Source organism: Melospiza melodia, chromosome 27 (genome assembly GCF_035770615.1).
Source record: "Melospiza melodia melodia isolate bMelMel2 chromosome 27, bMelMel2.pri, whole genome shotgun sequence".
NCBI classification, from domain to species: domain Eukaryota; kingdom Metazoa; phylum Chordata; class Aves; order Passeriformes; family Passerellidae; genus Melospiza; species Melospiza melodia.
The window spans coordinates 7,646,421-7,661,680 of NC_086220.1; the positions used below are offsets into that span (position 1 = coordinate 7,646,421).

Here is a 15,260-nt window from a genome sequence, read left to right on the forward strand (position 1 = left end):
GAAGGCTCGAAGCGGTCCCCGGGCGGCGGGAGCGCGGGCGGGCCATGGCGGCGGTACCGGTAACAACGGAGGGCTCCGTTGAGGTGAGTCCTGCCGCTCCCCTCCGTTCGGCATGGCCGGCCGGCTGCTGACGGCGGAGGCAGCTCGCGGCTGCCTGAGGCCTTGCGGCTCCTCGGGCGGTGGTGAGGTGTAAGGCCCTGGAGGGACAGCGAGGGAGATGGCGGTTCCAGTAACCATTCCGGTACGGTGCTCGTTCAGGTTGCAGTGCCGATGGCGGAGTCAGTAGCCACCAGCCACCGGCCACCGCTGCCCGCCTCTCTTGATCACGGGCGGTTCCGCGCCTTGGCTGGGCTCGCCCTTCCTGTCAGACTACAGCTCCCGGCATGCCCCGCGCCCGCCCTGCCGCCCGCGGGGCACGCTGGGAAGGCCGCGCTCAGCCGGTCTCTGTGGGCGCGGTGCATGCCGGGACGGCTGCTGGGCCCGCCGTGCCAGCTCTGAATAAAATTCATAAAATTAATAAAATTAATAAATAATAAAGTAACGAGTAAAAGTTGTCCGGTCTGAGTACGATCACACCAGCCAATGTCGATGCTGTGTTTTTGCTGTGCAAACTCGCATATATACTCCCGTGTATGTGAATAGCCATTTGTATTGATAAATATGGTAAATATCAAGGGTAAAAATAAATTTTAATAAATATGTAAATATCATAATTAAAATATAAGGAGACAGCATGTGGATTTCATTGTGTGTGAGAGCTTAGCCAAAGTTTTAGAATGAATTTGGGTGCCAGCAGTCAGGACTGCATAAACAATATGTTACCCCATTAAAAATTAGGACATTTTTACTCCATTAAGAAAAATCGAATTTTGCTTTGTAGCTTCCACTGGAGGATTTGAACCCAGACTTGCAGAAACCCCTGGACAGCGACTCCGACAGTGGCCAGGGCAGCTGTGAGACAGCATCCCCAGGGCCCCTTGGCAAGAGCACAGCATCCTTCGAGGACAGAGGTCTGTAACATTCCCATGAATTGTTTTTCTCCAAAATTACATTTTTTGTTTCATAAATACCTTTTAGGAGATTGTCACTGCTTGACTTGTAGGAATCCAAATTCTTGTTGCTGCCCAGAATGTGAGCAGGCGTCTTTAACCATCTGAAGAGTATTTTATGAGCTACAGAAAGAAAGAGACTGAATGGGATGTGTTTAATTACTTAATCACTTTTTACTTATTACTAATTACTTATTCACTTTTTTTCCCTGTTTTGTTTAGTCTATGTAGTGATTTTTATTACTATTTCAAGGCAAGGCACTACTAGTGAAGGGTTTTCAGCTTTGCCTTTTCTTTTTTAAGGTTAAAAGCCTTTAACATCAATTTGGGTTAATTAAATGCTGTTCTCTGGGGAGAAGTGGATTTTGGAAAGTCGAGTTTGGAGCATGAAAGATTTTTCATGCTTCCATGAGAAGCTCATTTGCTGTGGATGATGATATTTGGCAGATTTAATGGCTGTAAATTTGGTTGTTTTTTGATTAATTTGTTGCACTTTTTTATTTTCATGTCTTTTGCCAGATTCAGAAGAAGAAATTTTTGTGCGTAAAAAAGCAAAAAACCAGAAGGTGCTTGAGGACAGTGAGAGTGAAGAGGAGGAGGAGGATGGAGGCTCAGCTGTGCAGGAAGATGCTTTGACTGAGGACAAGGAAAATGGGGAGCAAAAGGAGAATTTTGCTGCTGAAAAGAAGAAAAAATCCCATCGAATCCTTCCAGCTCTGCTGGACAGTGATGGCAGTGACACTGGGGACCCACTGCAGATTGAAAACCTTGAAACAGGCAAGAGCTCTTCCTTGCCTGAGGGTGAGCTGGGACAGGAGAGACCCCTAAAATCTGGGAAAAAGTACAGAAAGCATAAACATAAACATGATGTTGAAGAGGAGCCGCCAAAAGAGGCTGGAGCAAAATCCAGGAGGAGAAAAGAGAAGGAGAAAATAATGGAGTCAATTAAACAGCTGAGGAAAGAGAAGAAACCTGTGGCAGAGGTGGGTGTTTAGGCACAAAACCTCAGATAATTTCTAATCTGTGTTAAATTTATTATTGCTTGTGGTTGTTCTGTTCAAAACTTCACATTCCTGCAGCAGGTTGAGATCCACAACATACAAAATCTGCATGTTCATTTCAGTTAAATTGCATTGAATTTGCAGTTTAAGGAAGTACAAAACCTAACACTTGATGATTTAATGCCATTTTAAATGAATGTCAAAGAACTAAAGGGGCCTTCTGAAAGGAATCACACAAATAATTTATTCTTCTGGAAGCAGGTGGATGGTGGTGAGAGGTTTCCCTTCAATGACAGTGGATGTCTTCTGGATGACAAAGACCTCTTTGATAATGGCTTGGAGGAGGAGGATGATCAATCCCCTGAGGATGAAGAGTCCCTAGAATCCATACGAGCAGCTGTGAAAAACAAAATGAAACACTACAAGGTAACAGTTGGCTGTGATACAAAAAATATTGTAAATGTACTGTCTTTGGAACTGATAGAAAATAGGTTTGGATGGGATATTGGGGAGGAATTTTTCCCTGTGAGAGTGGGGAGGCCCTGGCACAGAGTGCCACATTTTAAATTAATGTCAAAGCCACAGCTGTGGCTGCCCCTGGATCCCTGGCAGTGCCCAAGGCCAGGCTGGACAGGGCTTGGAGCAGCCTGGGACAGTGGAAGGAGCTGGAATGCGATAAACTTCGAGGTCTTTAGCAACCCAAATCATTCCATGGTTACTGGATTTAGCAGGAATTTGTACCTGAACAGATTCTAAAACTCTCTGTGACCGTGGTGGGGTTGTGCTGCTGGGCAGAAGAGACAAGAGCCTTCTGGTTCTTGTTTTTAGAGATGGAGAGATGTTGTTCTGGCCAATTAAAAAGATAATTCTGGAGTAGGAGCTTTGGAATCAGCCCATGTGTGGGGTCTGTGCTGGTTCATGAGACACTTGCTGGCTTTGCTGACCAGTGGTAGCTCTGTGCAGTTATTTTTTATGTGTTTGCCCTTGATAGAAATCATTGAATTTCTTCTTGTGCCCCATAGAACAAAGAACATTTTCCTGACAGTGAAGGCTACAAGCATGTATTTGATGAGGAGAATGAGGAGCGTGTATTAAAGGAGCCCAAAAGGAAGGTGAGGTCTTCATCTTTTTAAAGCTCTGGATTGTTGTTTGTCGCGACTAAAATGGTTTTGTGTGCACAGTGTGGTTTTGTTTTATTTTTTAAACTGGATGCTTTATTTTGACTCCTTGCTGTTTGGAAGGAAAAATAAGCTATTTAAGAAGCAGAGAGAGAGCCCCATGTTTTGTTCCCTGGCTTCAGAAACCTTTCTTTTTTCCCCTAAGGAGCGGAAAGCAGCACGGCTGAGTAAAGAAGCCATTAAACAACTGCACAGTGAGACCCAACGACTTCTTAGAGGTAAAACTTATACTCCTTTACATATAAATAATTTAAACTGTTCAGAAATTCAGAGGAGAAATTGAAAGAATTTACCCAGAAGGTTAGAGCCTTCTTTGACCTAATGTGACTTATTGAGGGTTGAAGGGTGCAAGACCATTTTTATTGAAAGACCTGTTAAAGGTATTTTTGTAACTAATGAAAATAAAAGATATTTGTTATCAAATAAAGGGCTCAGATGATGTTTTAAATCTTCTCTCACTGTATTTCTCTGGCAGAATCATCAGTGTCTCTCCCATATCACGTGCCTGAGGCCAAAAGTGTTCATGACTTCTACAAGAGCAGACCTCGACCAGCATGTCAAGGAAATGCCATGGCCCTGCTGAAGTAAGGACTTAAACCTTCCTCATCCAATTTTTTCATAAACTTTAGGTGTCTCTAGCTTTTCTTTGGAGGATAACCAAACTTTAAATCCATAAAAATTATGAGAATGTCATTGCTAAACATCAGGCAATGCTGCTCTCCTTACAGAGTCATAATGTTGAAGTGATCAGAGCCAGGAGTCACTCATATGAAGGAACTTGCTGATGCAGAGTTACTTTAATGGGATTTAGGCTGAACCCCAGTATTTTACTTGGACTGTTTCTTCTCTGAGTAATGTGTGTTAAAATACTGCAGCTACAGTAGTCACAAAATCCCTCAGGAATTTCATACTCTGCTACTGTAACCAGTACAAAACTTTTACACTTCCTTAAGTTCTCATGAAGCTTTCCCGATTTCTGTCCTGCATCTCTTCCTACACATTAATGACAATAATTAGGAAATTATTTATTCCTCTCAGTTTGTCCTCAGCCTTCTCTCCCTTTCACACTAACCATGGGTGGTGTGTTTCTTTCTTCCTCTTTTAGGTCCTCTAAGTACCAGCTGCCCCTAAATGAAGAATCTGCAACTGTTGGGAGCTTGAGCAAGGATGGCAAAGATGGGCCAATGGAAGGTGATCAATCAGCAGCTGCTGAGCCAGAAATGAACCTGGGCAGAGATGTTGATGCTTCTGTCACTGAGCCTCTTGCTGCTGAAGGGAGGAACTTGCCAGAGGACTGTGCTGAGCAGCCCAGGCAGGACAGGGAGGATTCTGATGCAGTTACAGAGACTGTAACTGATGATAACGCAAAGGAACAGCAGCTCTCCAACTGCCTGAGCACTGACTGTGATGAGCAAAAGGAGAGTGAAATTCCTCCAGCATCTGGAGATGCCCTCATGGAAAGAGGGGAAACAGCACCAGATGTAGAAGGGGAAACAAACACTCCACAAGTGGGGCCTGGGCTGGTGGCACAGCCTGAAAAAGTGAGGAAATCCAAGCTGGATAAACTTCGTGAACTGGGCATAGACCTGTCCATCCAGCCCAGAATCTGCTCTGACAATGAATCCTTCATAAACCTCGAGGAAGCTGATTCAAATAAAGGTATCACTTGTGTTGTAGTCCTAAGCAGTGTTGATCTGAGCTTGGCTGGAAAACTCAGAAATATTGAGGTGTTAGAACAGTCAGGCACATTGACATACTTAGTATGGATTCTTTGAGATATGTTAACAGAAATTTAGAATTGGTTGGTGGATGGGAGGCTGGGCTGGAAGGGAATTGAGGTCTTGTGGACAAATGGTAGTCAATGGTAAGATAGTTTAATAGTAGCTAATATTAATTAAATACAAGCTGCAGCATAAATATTCTGTGGTGGTTTATTATTAGTTGAATAGAATAGTTTTGCAAATATTTTAGTATTCAAGACTTAGCTTTAAGCTATCCTTTTTTAAACTTAGCTTTAAACTAAACTTTGGGGGCAAAAAATGCTTAAGGACCTACTCTTTTAACAATCAGTGCTTTTCCATGCTATCACATTAATTTAATTAATGTTTCTTTCAAGAACTAGAAGCCCTGAAAGCACGTTTCTTGAAGCACACTCTGCAGACATCCAGATCCAAAGGGGAACGGGCCATAAATATGAACATCATCCGTAAGGAAACAACATCTGATGGGAAGGAGGAGCTGAGAGCAGATGTGGTGCCAGCAGTTTTGGCTGCAGAGAGCCTGGAGGAAGCAGTCCACAAAAAGCCAGGTTGGTGGGGGAGAAGAAGAGACGGGGATTGAATTGGAAAATACAGCATGAGAGGAAAATGTTTCTTAGTGCTGCCCTACAGAATACAGGTGAAGGGATCTTCTTCTGTAAGTTTACTGGGTATGTTCCCCCTAATGGATGGCCCTGTTTTTATAAAAGAATTCTTGGTAAAAGAGGTGGGGGAAGAAGAGAAGAAGAGACAGGGATTGAATTGGAAAACACAGCATGAGAGGAAAATGTTTCTTAGTGCTGCCCTACAGAATACAGGTGAAGGGATCTTCTTCTGTAAGATTACTGGGTATGTTCCCCCTAATGGATAGCCTTGTTTTTATAAAAGAATTCTTGGTAGACCACTGAAATAGCAGTGGGACAGCCTCAGTCAGATCTTTGTGAATAATTCCTTAGATTTTTCTTGTTTCCATGAGAAGCTGGGGCTGCCCCATCCCTGGGAATGTCCGAGCCCAGCTTGGACAGGGCTTGGAGCAACCCGGTCTGGTAGAGGGTATCCCTGCCCGTGGCAGTGGTGGAAAGGGGTGAACTTTAGGGTCTCTTCCAACCCAAAACCTTCCCTGAATCTCTTCCTGTGCAGGTGAAAAGCTGCAGGCCCTGAAGGCCAAGCTGCAGGAGGCCATGAAGCTGCGCAGGACCGAGGAGCGGCAGAAGCGGCACGCGCTGTTCAAGCTGGACAATGAGGAGATGCTGGAGGAAGAGGAGGAGGAAGAAGAGATGACAGATGAGTCTGAGGAGGAAGAAGAAGAAGAAGGTGATCATGAGGTCTGTATGCAGCATTTCTCCATAAGCTCATCAGCATCTCTGTTCTCCTTCTTCTTCCCTGAGGAATGGAACTTTTGTGCACTACTGATTAGGGGAATTGCTAAGAATTCTTCCTAGAAACTAAAAAATTCTATACTTTTCATATTCATATGGATTGTCTAACCTTGAATCCATGAGTATTTTCTTTATTTATCTAAACACTATAAAATCAAATAGAAATGTTTAAAAGGTTTTGATGCCACTTCTTTTTATAAATCCTTGTCTCATTGCTGGCAGGGCCAAACAGCTCACGTGCCTCACCTGGGGTAGGGTTTGCCATGACAATAATCAATATCTGTGCTGTGTTTGGGGATGTTTTTTAGAATTCACAATTTCTCCTTGGGGATGTTTTTTAGAATTCAGAATTTCTCCTTGGGGATGTTTTTTAGAATTCAGAATTTCTCCTTGATGAAGCAGAGGAAGATAATGAAGATCCAGAAGAGAAACACGTGGAAGATGGTGATAAAGAAACTGACAAAGAATCAATTGATGGAGAAAAGCTGGAGAAATCTGAGCATGGTGATTCTGTTTTGAAACATCCTTCAACAGAGTCTACATTGATGCTTTTTAAGGACAGCTCCTCAAAAATGGGGTAAATAATGCAAGCCTTAAAAATGGTGACTGAGAAATTTTAAATTTGATCAGCATGTGTAGATTTTTTAATATAAAAAGCCCTTTTAAAGTATTTTTGTGTTACCTTGGGGTTTTTTTGCAATTCATCCTTAATTTATTAGCACATACCTTTTATGAATTGCAGATATTCTCTTCCTGATGAAAAACTGGAAATGGAAGAAACTGTAGACAAAGGACCTAACAAGTTAGGTAAAGTAGAATTATTGCCCTAGATAATTGCCTTTTTTCCCTTTTTTTTATTACTTAGCATATGTAAAAGCTTCTGTTTAAGACTAGTATTCAGTATTTCTGTTATTTCATCACCTGTATATACATACAGTATGATTTTAAAAGTTCAGATGAAAAATGGGTGGTCTTGAAAAAACTAGAGGGAAAAATACTGTTCAAAATAATACTGGAAGAAATAAGAAATGTCAGAAATCAATAAGATAAGTAAAAATGTGTAATATGCTTCCTGTGAGAAGAAGGAAATCCAACATGACCACAAAATGAATTTTTAGCAAGGTGTCAGTGCTGCAAAATATTACATTGAGGTTTTGCTGGATTACACACACACAGAAAAAATTAAGCACTATATTTTTTTTTTATTTCCAGAGGATGATGATTCATTTTCTCTACCAGCACTGCCAAAGGAGAACAGCCACAACAGCAGCTTTGAGTTCATTGGCTCCATGATCCCATCCTACCAGCCCTGTAACAAGCAGGCCTCCAGGGGAGGGAGCTTCTTCCCTGCAGCAGGGGGGTTCAGGTCCCCCTCCCCAGGATTCTTCAAAACAAGTTTTATCAGCTCTGCTTCCAAGGTGAGATTCTCCTGGTTGTGTCTTATACTAACACGGTGGGAAGTAAATAAATGTATTTTATCCTGATGGTCCAAAGAATCAACCCAGACAAATGCTTTGGTATCAGTGAGATCTCAGAAGAGCAAACTGCCCCTTGGGTTTGTGTCTACATTGGAATGGATAAAAAAATGACATTATAAAACTTATATTCTAAATCACTAATGAAATGATGCTATAATCTGGATTGATATCTAAAATATGTGCATCATAAATATGGTTTTAAGAATGCTTACATGGGCTACACAACATCTGATGGCAGTGAACTCCTGTGGTGTAGTGGAGCAGCATGGACATAATTTGATTCCTGCATGGTTTGGGTTGGAAGGAACCTCAGAGCTCATCTCATCCCACACTTTCCTCTGTCCCAGGCTGCTCCAAGCCCCTTCCAACCTGGCCAGGAACACTCTCAGGGATGGGGCAGCCACAGCTTCTCTGGGAAGTCTGTTCCAGTGCCCCTTGCATTTAGATTTAAACTAAACAATTTGCTTAACAACTTCTTGCTAAACTTAACTGAACAAATCCTTGCTAAACAACTTCTATATTTTTGTATTCCCTTGACTAGAGCTCTGGAAAGACCTCTGAGCCTTCTCTTCCCATAGAAGATTCCCAGGACCTCTATAATGCCTCTCCTGAGCCCAAGAGTTTATTTCCAGGAGCTGGGGAATCAAGGTTTCAGTTTTCCCTGGAAGATGACACTCAAAGCCAGCTGCTTGATGCAGATGGGTGAGTGATGGGTGTAAAGGACGGTGTTTAACAGAAATAGGATGTGCAAACCAGCAAGATTTTTCTAACTGTAGTCTTTCTTTCAGGTTCTTGAATGTTGGACAGCACAGGAACAAATACCAGTCCTCAAAGCACCAGCTGCCACTGGCTAGCATGGATGAGAATGCCATGGATGCCAACATGGATGAGTTGCTGGACCTGTGTTCTGGGCAGTTCAGCAGCCAAGCTGAGCACGTGCCAAACACCAGCAGCACCAAAAAGCAGAACATGGAGGAGCTGCTCAACCTTTGTTCAGGGAAATTTGTGTCTCAGAGTATGTCCTGAGTTCTCCTTTCAGCTTTGCTGGTTACTTGGTTTAGAGGTTTTTAGCTGAGGTGACTTCAAGCCTGGGTGCTGATGCCACATGTGGAGTTTTGTCTTTGTTGGGAGCATGTGCAGTTTTATTTCTGGGGTGTTCTCTGACACTTTAAGAGCAGAAATAAGTTGCATCATATTTCTTTCTGTAGCAGGTTCTCCCACATGGGCTTCTTCAGTGTCTTCCAAGTTAGAAAAAGACAGTGACATAGAAGATCCAATGGCAGAGGCTCTGGAGCTCTGCTCAGGCTCCTTTCCCACAGACAGGTTAGCATTGCTCTCCTAAAATTTACAGAAGTTAATTCTGGTAACTGTCTTGTTTCACTCTTAGAAGTGTTTTCCTGTTTAACAGCAATTTGCTGCCAGTGCAAGTGTGCTTTGTTTTGGAGGTGAAGGGGAGGAATATTGCAAATTGCTCAGCAATTACTCTAATTGGCAGCATAAACTGTTTCCCACAGCTACTGTGAAGGGAAATCCTTTGTCTTACACTGATAGTGAAAGAAACAGTGAAGAACTTCCTTTAAACTGAGAAAAGATGATTAAAAGTGGGACTTTTTGGAGTCTGTTCTGGGCTGTTGCCATAACCAAATGTAAAGTTGGATACTTGGAGTTTTTTATTGACTAAATTGGAGAGTGTATGGCTGCCTGACAAAAGGACAGTGAGGCTTAATAAGTGGGAATGTTAAGGGGATCCAAGAGAAATTTGAGAGGAGGAAAAAAATTGGAAAAATCAGTGCTTGTCCCATGGTTTCTGCAAGAGAAAACCTGAAGTCTTAAAACATCAACTCAAATGGGGATTTGAGGCATTTATTGCTAAATGCTGCTGGCAGATTGGAGCTCTGAGCACTCCCAGGGAATTGCTTGATAGCAGCTGAGGTGGGTGTTGAAACATTGCCTTGATTTACTGGAGAGAAACTGAAAATGCTTTTCTCCCATTTATGTTTTCCTTAGGGAAGAGGAAGAAGAGGAGGAACAAGAAGAACTTGGTGGTTTTCAGCTTTTAACAGATGATGAGGCCTGTGCAAGTGAAGAGGTGTGAACTGATGGAGCCTGGCAGCTGCTGGATAAAATGGATAAAATTCCATTTATCTTTCTAGGTTTTTAATATATCCATCAATGCAAAGTACCACAACTTCCCTAACATGCTACTGAAACATTTTTCAGAGCAAACTTTGGATTATGTTAAAGATCTCTTTAATATAATGGTACAGTGAAAAAGGCAAATCCTTTGAAATATGCCTGATGTTTTAGTGTCTTGTTAATTGAAGAACAGACAAATCTGTGGTTACAAAGCAATCCACTCTGGGAAATTTCTTATTTCTGGAAACTTTTTCTTTGACAGGATGAAAAAGGTGAAGATAGTGCTGCTGAAGAAGAAGAACTCAGTGATGAAGAAGAAGAAGAAGTGCTGAGACATAGACCAGGCTTAAAGAAAAAACTGTAATTATTTTAAAAAATCTTTAATTACCAAAGAAAATAGAATATTAATAGCACTAGAAGTTTAGTTTAGAATTATTCCCTCTCTAGCAGATGTTTATATGGTCTGGTTTTTTACTTTGGAGCTGTCATGGTGCATGAATTTAACTGTGTCTCTTGTGGCTTATAGATGATTTCCATTATATATGGAAATCAAAAAGCCACAATTAAACCAGTGCAGCATATTTTTATGACCAAAAAAAAAGGAATGCAAGAATATTGTTGTCATTCCTCATGTCTTAAGATCTTACTTGTTCTAGCAAGAAAAACCCAGAGTTGACAGTTATTGCCATCATCTTTGGAATCTGGTGAATGGCAATGATTTGGGGTGTCACATGATGCCAGGCTATGTGTGTAAATGTGCAAGAACTCAAGGCTTGGTCTTTCCAAAAATTACATGAGAAATTAGGACGCATCCTTAGGAAATGCGTTCACTTCGTGTCAAAAGATAAATCTTGCTTTCAGAAGATTTGTGTGATGGCTGTTTTGCTCCTAAACTGAACTTTTGACTTTTTTTCCTAGAAAACTGCAAGATTTCATGGAAGAGGAAGCAGAGCTGTCGGGGAGTGATGTGGGAAGTGAGGATGAGTACGATGGTGAAGACCTGAACGAATACGAAGAGGAGATTATCGACGAGGAGCTCCCAAACGATGCGGAATTAGGAAACCAAATACAGAAATTCCACATGTCAGTGCCATTCTCAGGAGGTTTTTGGGTGTGGGAGGCCCTGGCTGAGCTGTGCTAACCTGTCCCTGTCCCCTGTGCTGGCAGGAAGGCCATGCTGGACGATGACAAGCGGCAGCTCCGCCTGTACCAGGAGCGGTACCTGCTGGATGGGGACCTGCACAGTGATGGCCCAGGCAGGACCAGGAGGTTCAGATGGAAGAACATAGGTGAGCTGTCACACACACATTTGTGAAAAAGCCTTTCCTTAGGACCTTTTCCTCCTGAGAAGCTGAGAGGCCTCAGGAACAAAATGTAAATAATAATTATCTACCTCTGTGGAATGCAACAGGTGCATCTGTGATTGGTCTCATGTGGTTGTTTGTAATTAATGGCCAATCACAGCCCAGCTGTCTCAGACTCTGAGAGTCACAAGCTTTTGTTATCATTCCATTCTTTTTCCTGTTCCTTTCTTCTATTCTTTTAGTTTAGTCTTGATATAATATATGTCATAAAATAATAAATCAGCCTTCTAAACAGGGAGTCACATCCTCATCTCTTCCCTCTTCCTGGGACCTCTGTGGACACCACCACAGTGACCTATGATCCAGAGCTCATAGATTGAAAACAGAGCTTGTGTGTGTGTGTGAAGTAGCATTTTAATCCTCAATAAAATATTTCGGGCATAAATTGGTTGGGGGATGATTCTGGGGTTTTTTTTTTGTTTGATTGGGGTTTTTTTGCCTTGTTTGATTGGTTTTGGGGGTTTTTTTGTTGTTTTTTACTAGCATCCAATTTCAAAACTGATAGCTGACTGTCTTGGTTTGTTGCCTAGATTTTGCTTCACAGATGGACTTGTTTCAGAGAGATTCAGATAACGAGGAGGAGAATGAGGAGTTTGATGAGACAGAAGTGAAGTGGAGGAAGGAACGATTTGAGAGAGAGCAGTGGCTCCGTGAGCAGGTGGGGTGAGCTGCTAGAAGGGCTTGCTCAGTCTCTGTATCACTGCTGGATGTGAAATTGTTTATTCCTCAAGTTAAACTTCAGTACTAAATCAGATTTCTCAGCTGAATGTGATGCTGTCCATTAACAGAACAGGATGATGAAATATCTAAGAAATTACAATAACTTCTTACAGTAGAAAGTAAATAAAAATTAATTTACATAAAGACAATTACTTATAATACTGAATGAAATGTCCATTTGTAATATGATTTTTTTTCAATTGTCTTCTCTCTTCTACAGAAGGAAAAAAACAAAGAGCAGGAGGAAGAGGAAGAAATTGGTGGGGACAGTGCATTCATGAAGCTGGCAAAAAAAGTGACTGCCAAGTCCCTGCAGAAGAAAGGTGAGTTTGATTTTTATTGAAGTGACAAGAAAAGAAGAGAGGGAAAAAGTTCCCAAACTGATCTTTCCCCCTTGTCTCTGCCAGCCAGCCCAGCAGTGGTGGCACAAGGCTCAGCTCTGCTACCCAGGAACCCATTTGAAGCCTTCAGACCTGCCAGTGACATCCAGGTGGGTGCCAGTCCTCAAAAATGGCATTTCCCACCACAGCCAAGTCAGTGCCCCTGAATTCTGGGCACTCTTGATGGGTCTTGTGGTGATGTGTGAGCAGAGATTAGATTTTCTCTGCAGAGTAACTTACTAAGCAACCTGCCTTGTTTCGTGAGAGTGCTTTAATGCAGCTTTTCTTTGCCTTGCAGATAAAGAATGGGTCACTCTTGAACAGACCTAAAGCTGTCCTTCAGAAGCTGGCAGCAATGTCAGATCTCAATCCAAATGCCCCTCGAAATTCAAGGAATTTTGTCTTCCATACACTTTCACCAGAGAAGAGTGAGGAGGCAAAGGAAAAATCAAAACCTCAGGTAAAGATTTGGGTAGCAGGTGCTACCAGTTGTGGAGATTATTTGAATACACACTGAAATCTGCCAAGCAGTTAAGAGCACTGCTGTCTTAAATATTCCCTGCATGCTCTCAAGCCAAATATTTCTCTCATAACTCAGAATTTAAGCTTTTTTTTTTTGGACATTTTTGTAAATTTTAATGTATTTGACTGTCCTTAGGTGAAGAAGAGAGGCCCTTCTGCAGTGATAACATCAGCAGCAAAGCGGCCCAGGGTAGAAAGCTCAGAGGACTCCAGTCAAAGCAGAAGCATTTTCCAGTTCTTGGAGAGCTGAATATTCCTGTTTGGAGCCAGAGATTGTCTCCCCTTTGCCAGCTGCAGTTTATTTTGCCAATCTGCCAGAAATCACCAGCCAAGGAAACAAATGGGTGCCACCTCATTCACAAGTTCCAGTAATTTCCAGGCTGTGGTTTTGTGCTTTGTTTTTTCTCTGTCCTCTGTAGCAAATGGGAGCACAAAATCCATTCCTGGTTTGGAATGAAATGCTGACTTGATCTTTCCCAAGCATTAAGGAAACGTCCACTGCTGTGGGCTGTCCTCACAGGTGCTGCACAGGTATCAGTTCCACCTGGAAATGCCATTGGTGTGACAAGGAAATACCTCAGGTTGCTGAAAGCACAATAAAGGAGGAATTTCTACAGCTCTGGGAGAGAATGAAGCAGTGTTGGCCATGGCAGGACACTTGTTTACAATTGCAGCACAAAGTTTTAGCTGTGGCTCCCTCCAGTGTCTTATTTTCTTTAACGTTAAGCATTTATTAAGCTTCTCCTTTTTAGAAGCACTAATTTATCCTTGAAATGTTTACTTTGTGGGAAAGGTCCCAGTCTCTTCTGAGGCAATATGAGAAGGGATTTTTTCCAAGTTTTTATTACTGTTGATGTCCTTAAACTTGCAGATGGATATGTGTGTGGAGAGGGAAGAATGTGAGAGACGTGTGGGAGAGGAAAAGGTCTGGGGGGTTTTATTTGCATTGCTGGGGGAATTTGGGGTTGCTTTGGTTTGCCCAACTCCAGGCTATCTTTAACCATCCATTCTGTTGTTTTCATGGAAGCTGCACTCATCCAAGAGAAACCATCCATTGCTGAGCAGCCAGTAAGGAAAGGGCTGCTCTAGAATGAGGGAATTTATAAAGAATTGTCACTCACAACTATTCTAAACAGTGTGACAGAAACATAAACCAGAGTGTCCAGCATTCCTGATGTTTCTGATCACAAGCTGGAGAGCAGATAATGGTGCCACAGGCTCCTGCTCTAAAACTAAACCTCTCTGGGACTGGATGTCACATACCTGAGGTGCTGGTACCATTGGAAATGTCTGAGCTGTAAATTTTGTAACATCTTGAGCACATGCCTGATGTGCTGTGTGTAAAATATTTTATTGTACAGTATGTTATAAAGAATTATGGTACTAATTGAAGTGCAACTTTACAATAAAACATGGTTTTAATTTTGGAGGCAGTTAGAATTAATTTATAGGATTTCACTCATGTCTTGGGGTTTTTTTCCCCCAATGTTTTTTATTTCTATGTCTGTTTTTTCATTGCTGCCTTTTTTTTGTAGCCACAACTCAGCCCTTCACTAGGAACAGCTGCAATAATATTGGATTACAACAAAAACAACCCCTTGTGTTTATTGGAGTGTGGATTTTCAACTCCTCAAGTCTTCCACTTGGGTTTGCATTAAAATTCTTGGCCTGCAGAATATGGTTTTTTCCTGCTTCAATAGTTTTGGATTTTTATTTCCTAGACAAAACTTTCTTTATCCTGTTCTTAAGAAGTGTCTGTTTTAGTTCAGTGCAGCAATTCTAATGATTGGTGTACCTGGATTTAGGATTGGAGGTTTAGGGAAGGGGAATGACCTTTCCTTCTTCGTTATCAGACTTTTCTTGAAGCACCAAATTACAAAAATATTTCTGAACACCCACTTAATTCTTTATCAGTGTTTCACTGATATGAAAGTTGAACTAATTCAGCCCAGCTTTGTTGGGTAACAACATTCAAGCTCCAAATTTGGGCATTTTCTCAGAATTTTGCTCTTGCTCTGCCACTAGAGTGCAGCAAGAGAATGTGCTTGCTCTGGCACAGGGGCAAAGCAAAATCATTAAAGCTCAAACTGTGTCTTGACTCCAGGGGAAATTCTTGCAGTTTTCCATGCTCTGGCATTGCAAGGGATTAAATTTATAGAGACCTATAATTGCCACATTTTTGCATTAGAAAGTGGTAGTTTGAAGAGCACCTTTAGAGGATTGGCTGGGTCCTGGTGCTTTCCTGGCTTCTCCTCAGCACATGCTGCTAGCCATAATTATGGCTTTTATTTTGCTT

At 42.0% G+C, this 15,260-nt stretch overlaps 1 protein-coding gene across 4 annotated transcripts; it reads left to right on the forward strand.

The window, feature by feature from the left end:
* On the forward strand, positions 1-14,391 carry CLSPN (claspin). 4 transcript variants are annotated; one of them, XM_063177467.1, is made up of 25 exons: positions 1-83; positions 881-1,010; positions 1,569-2,032; positions 2,309-2,476; positions 3,073-3,162; positions 3,374-3,446; positions 3,704-3,812; positions 4,334-4,887; positions 5,345-5,536; positions 6,126-6,310; positions 6,739-6,941; positions 7,107-7,171; positions 7,577-7,782; positions 8,384-8,544; positions 8,631-8,857; positions 9,051-9,165; positions 9,850-9,931; positions 10,241-10,338; positions 10,897-11,061; positions 11,146-11,267; positions 11,873-12,000; positions 12,283-12,385; positions 12,470-12,552; positions 12,741-12,902; positions 13,101-14,391. In XM_063177467.1, the coding sequence occupies exons 1-25, from the start codon at positions 45-47 to the stop codon at positions 13,212-13,214; spliced, it is 4,038 nt and encodes a 1,345-aa protein (XP_063033537.1). In that variant the 5' UTR covers positions 1-44; the 3' UTR covers positions 13,215-14,391. The 4 variants fall into 4 exon arrangements, with proteins under 4 accessions (XP_063033537.1, XP_063033538.1, XP_063033535.1 ...); XM_063177468.1 differs by lacking the exon at positions 1-83 and adding an exon at positions 195-241; XM_063177465.1 differs by lacking the exon at positions 1-83 and adding an exon at positions 517-630.
* The last annotated feature ends 869 nt before the right edge of the window (positions 14,392-15,260 follow it).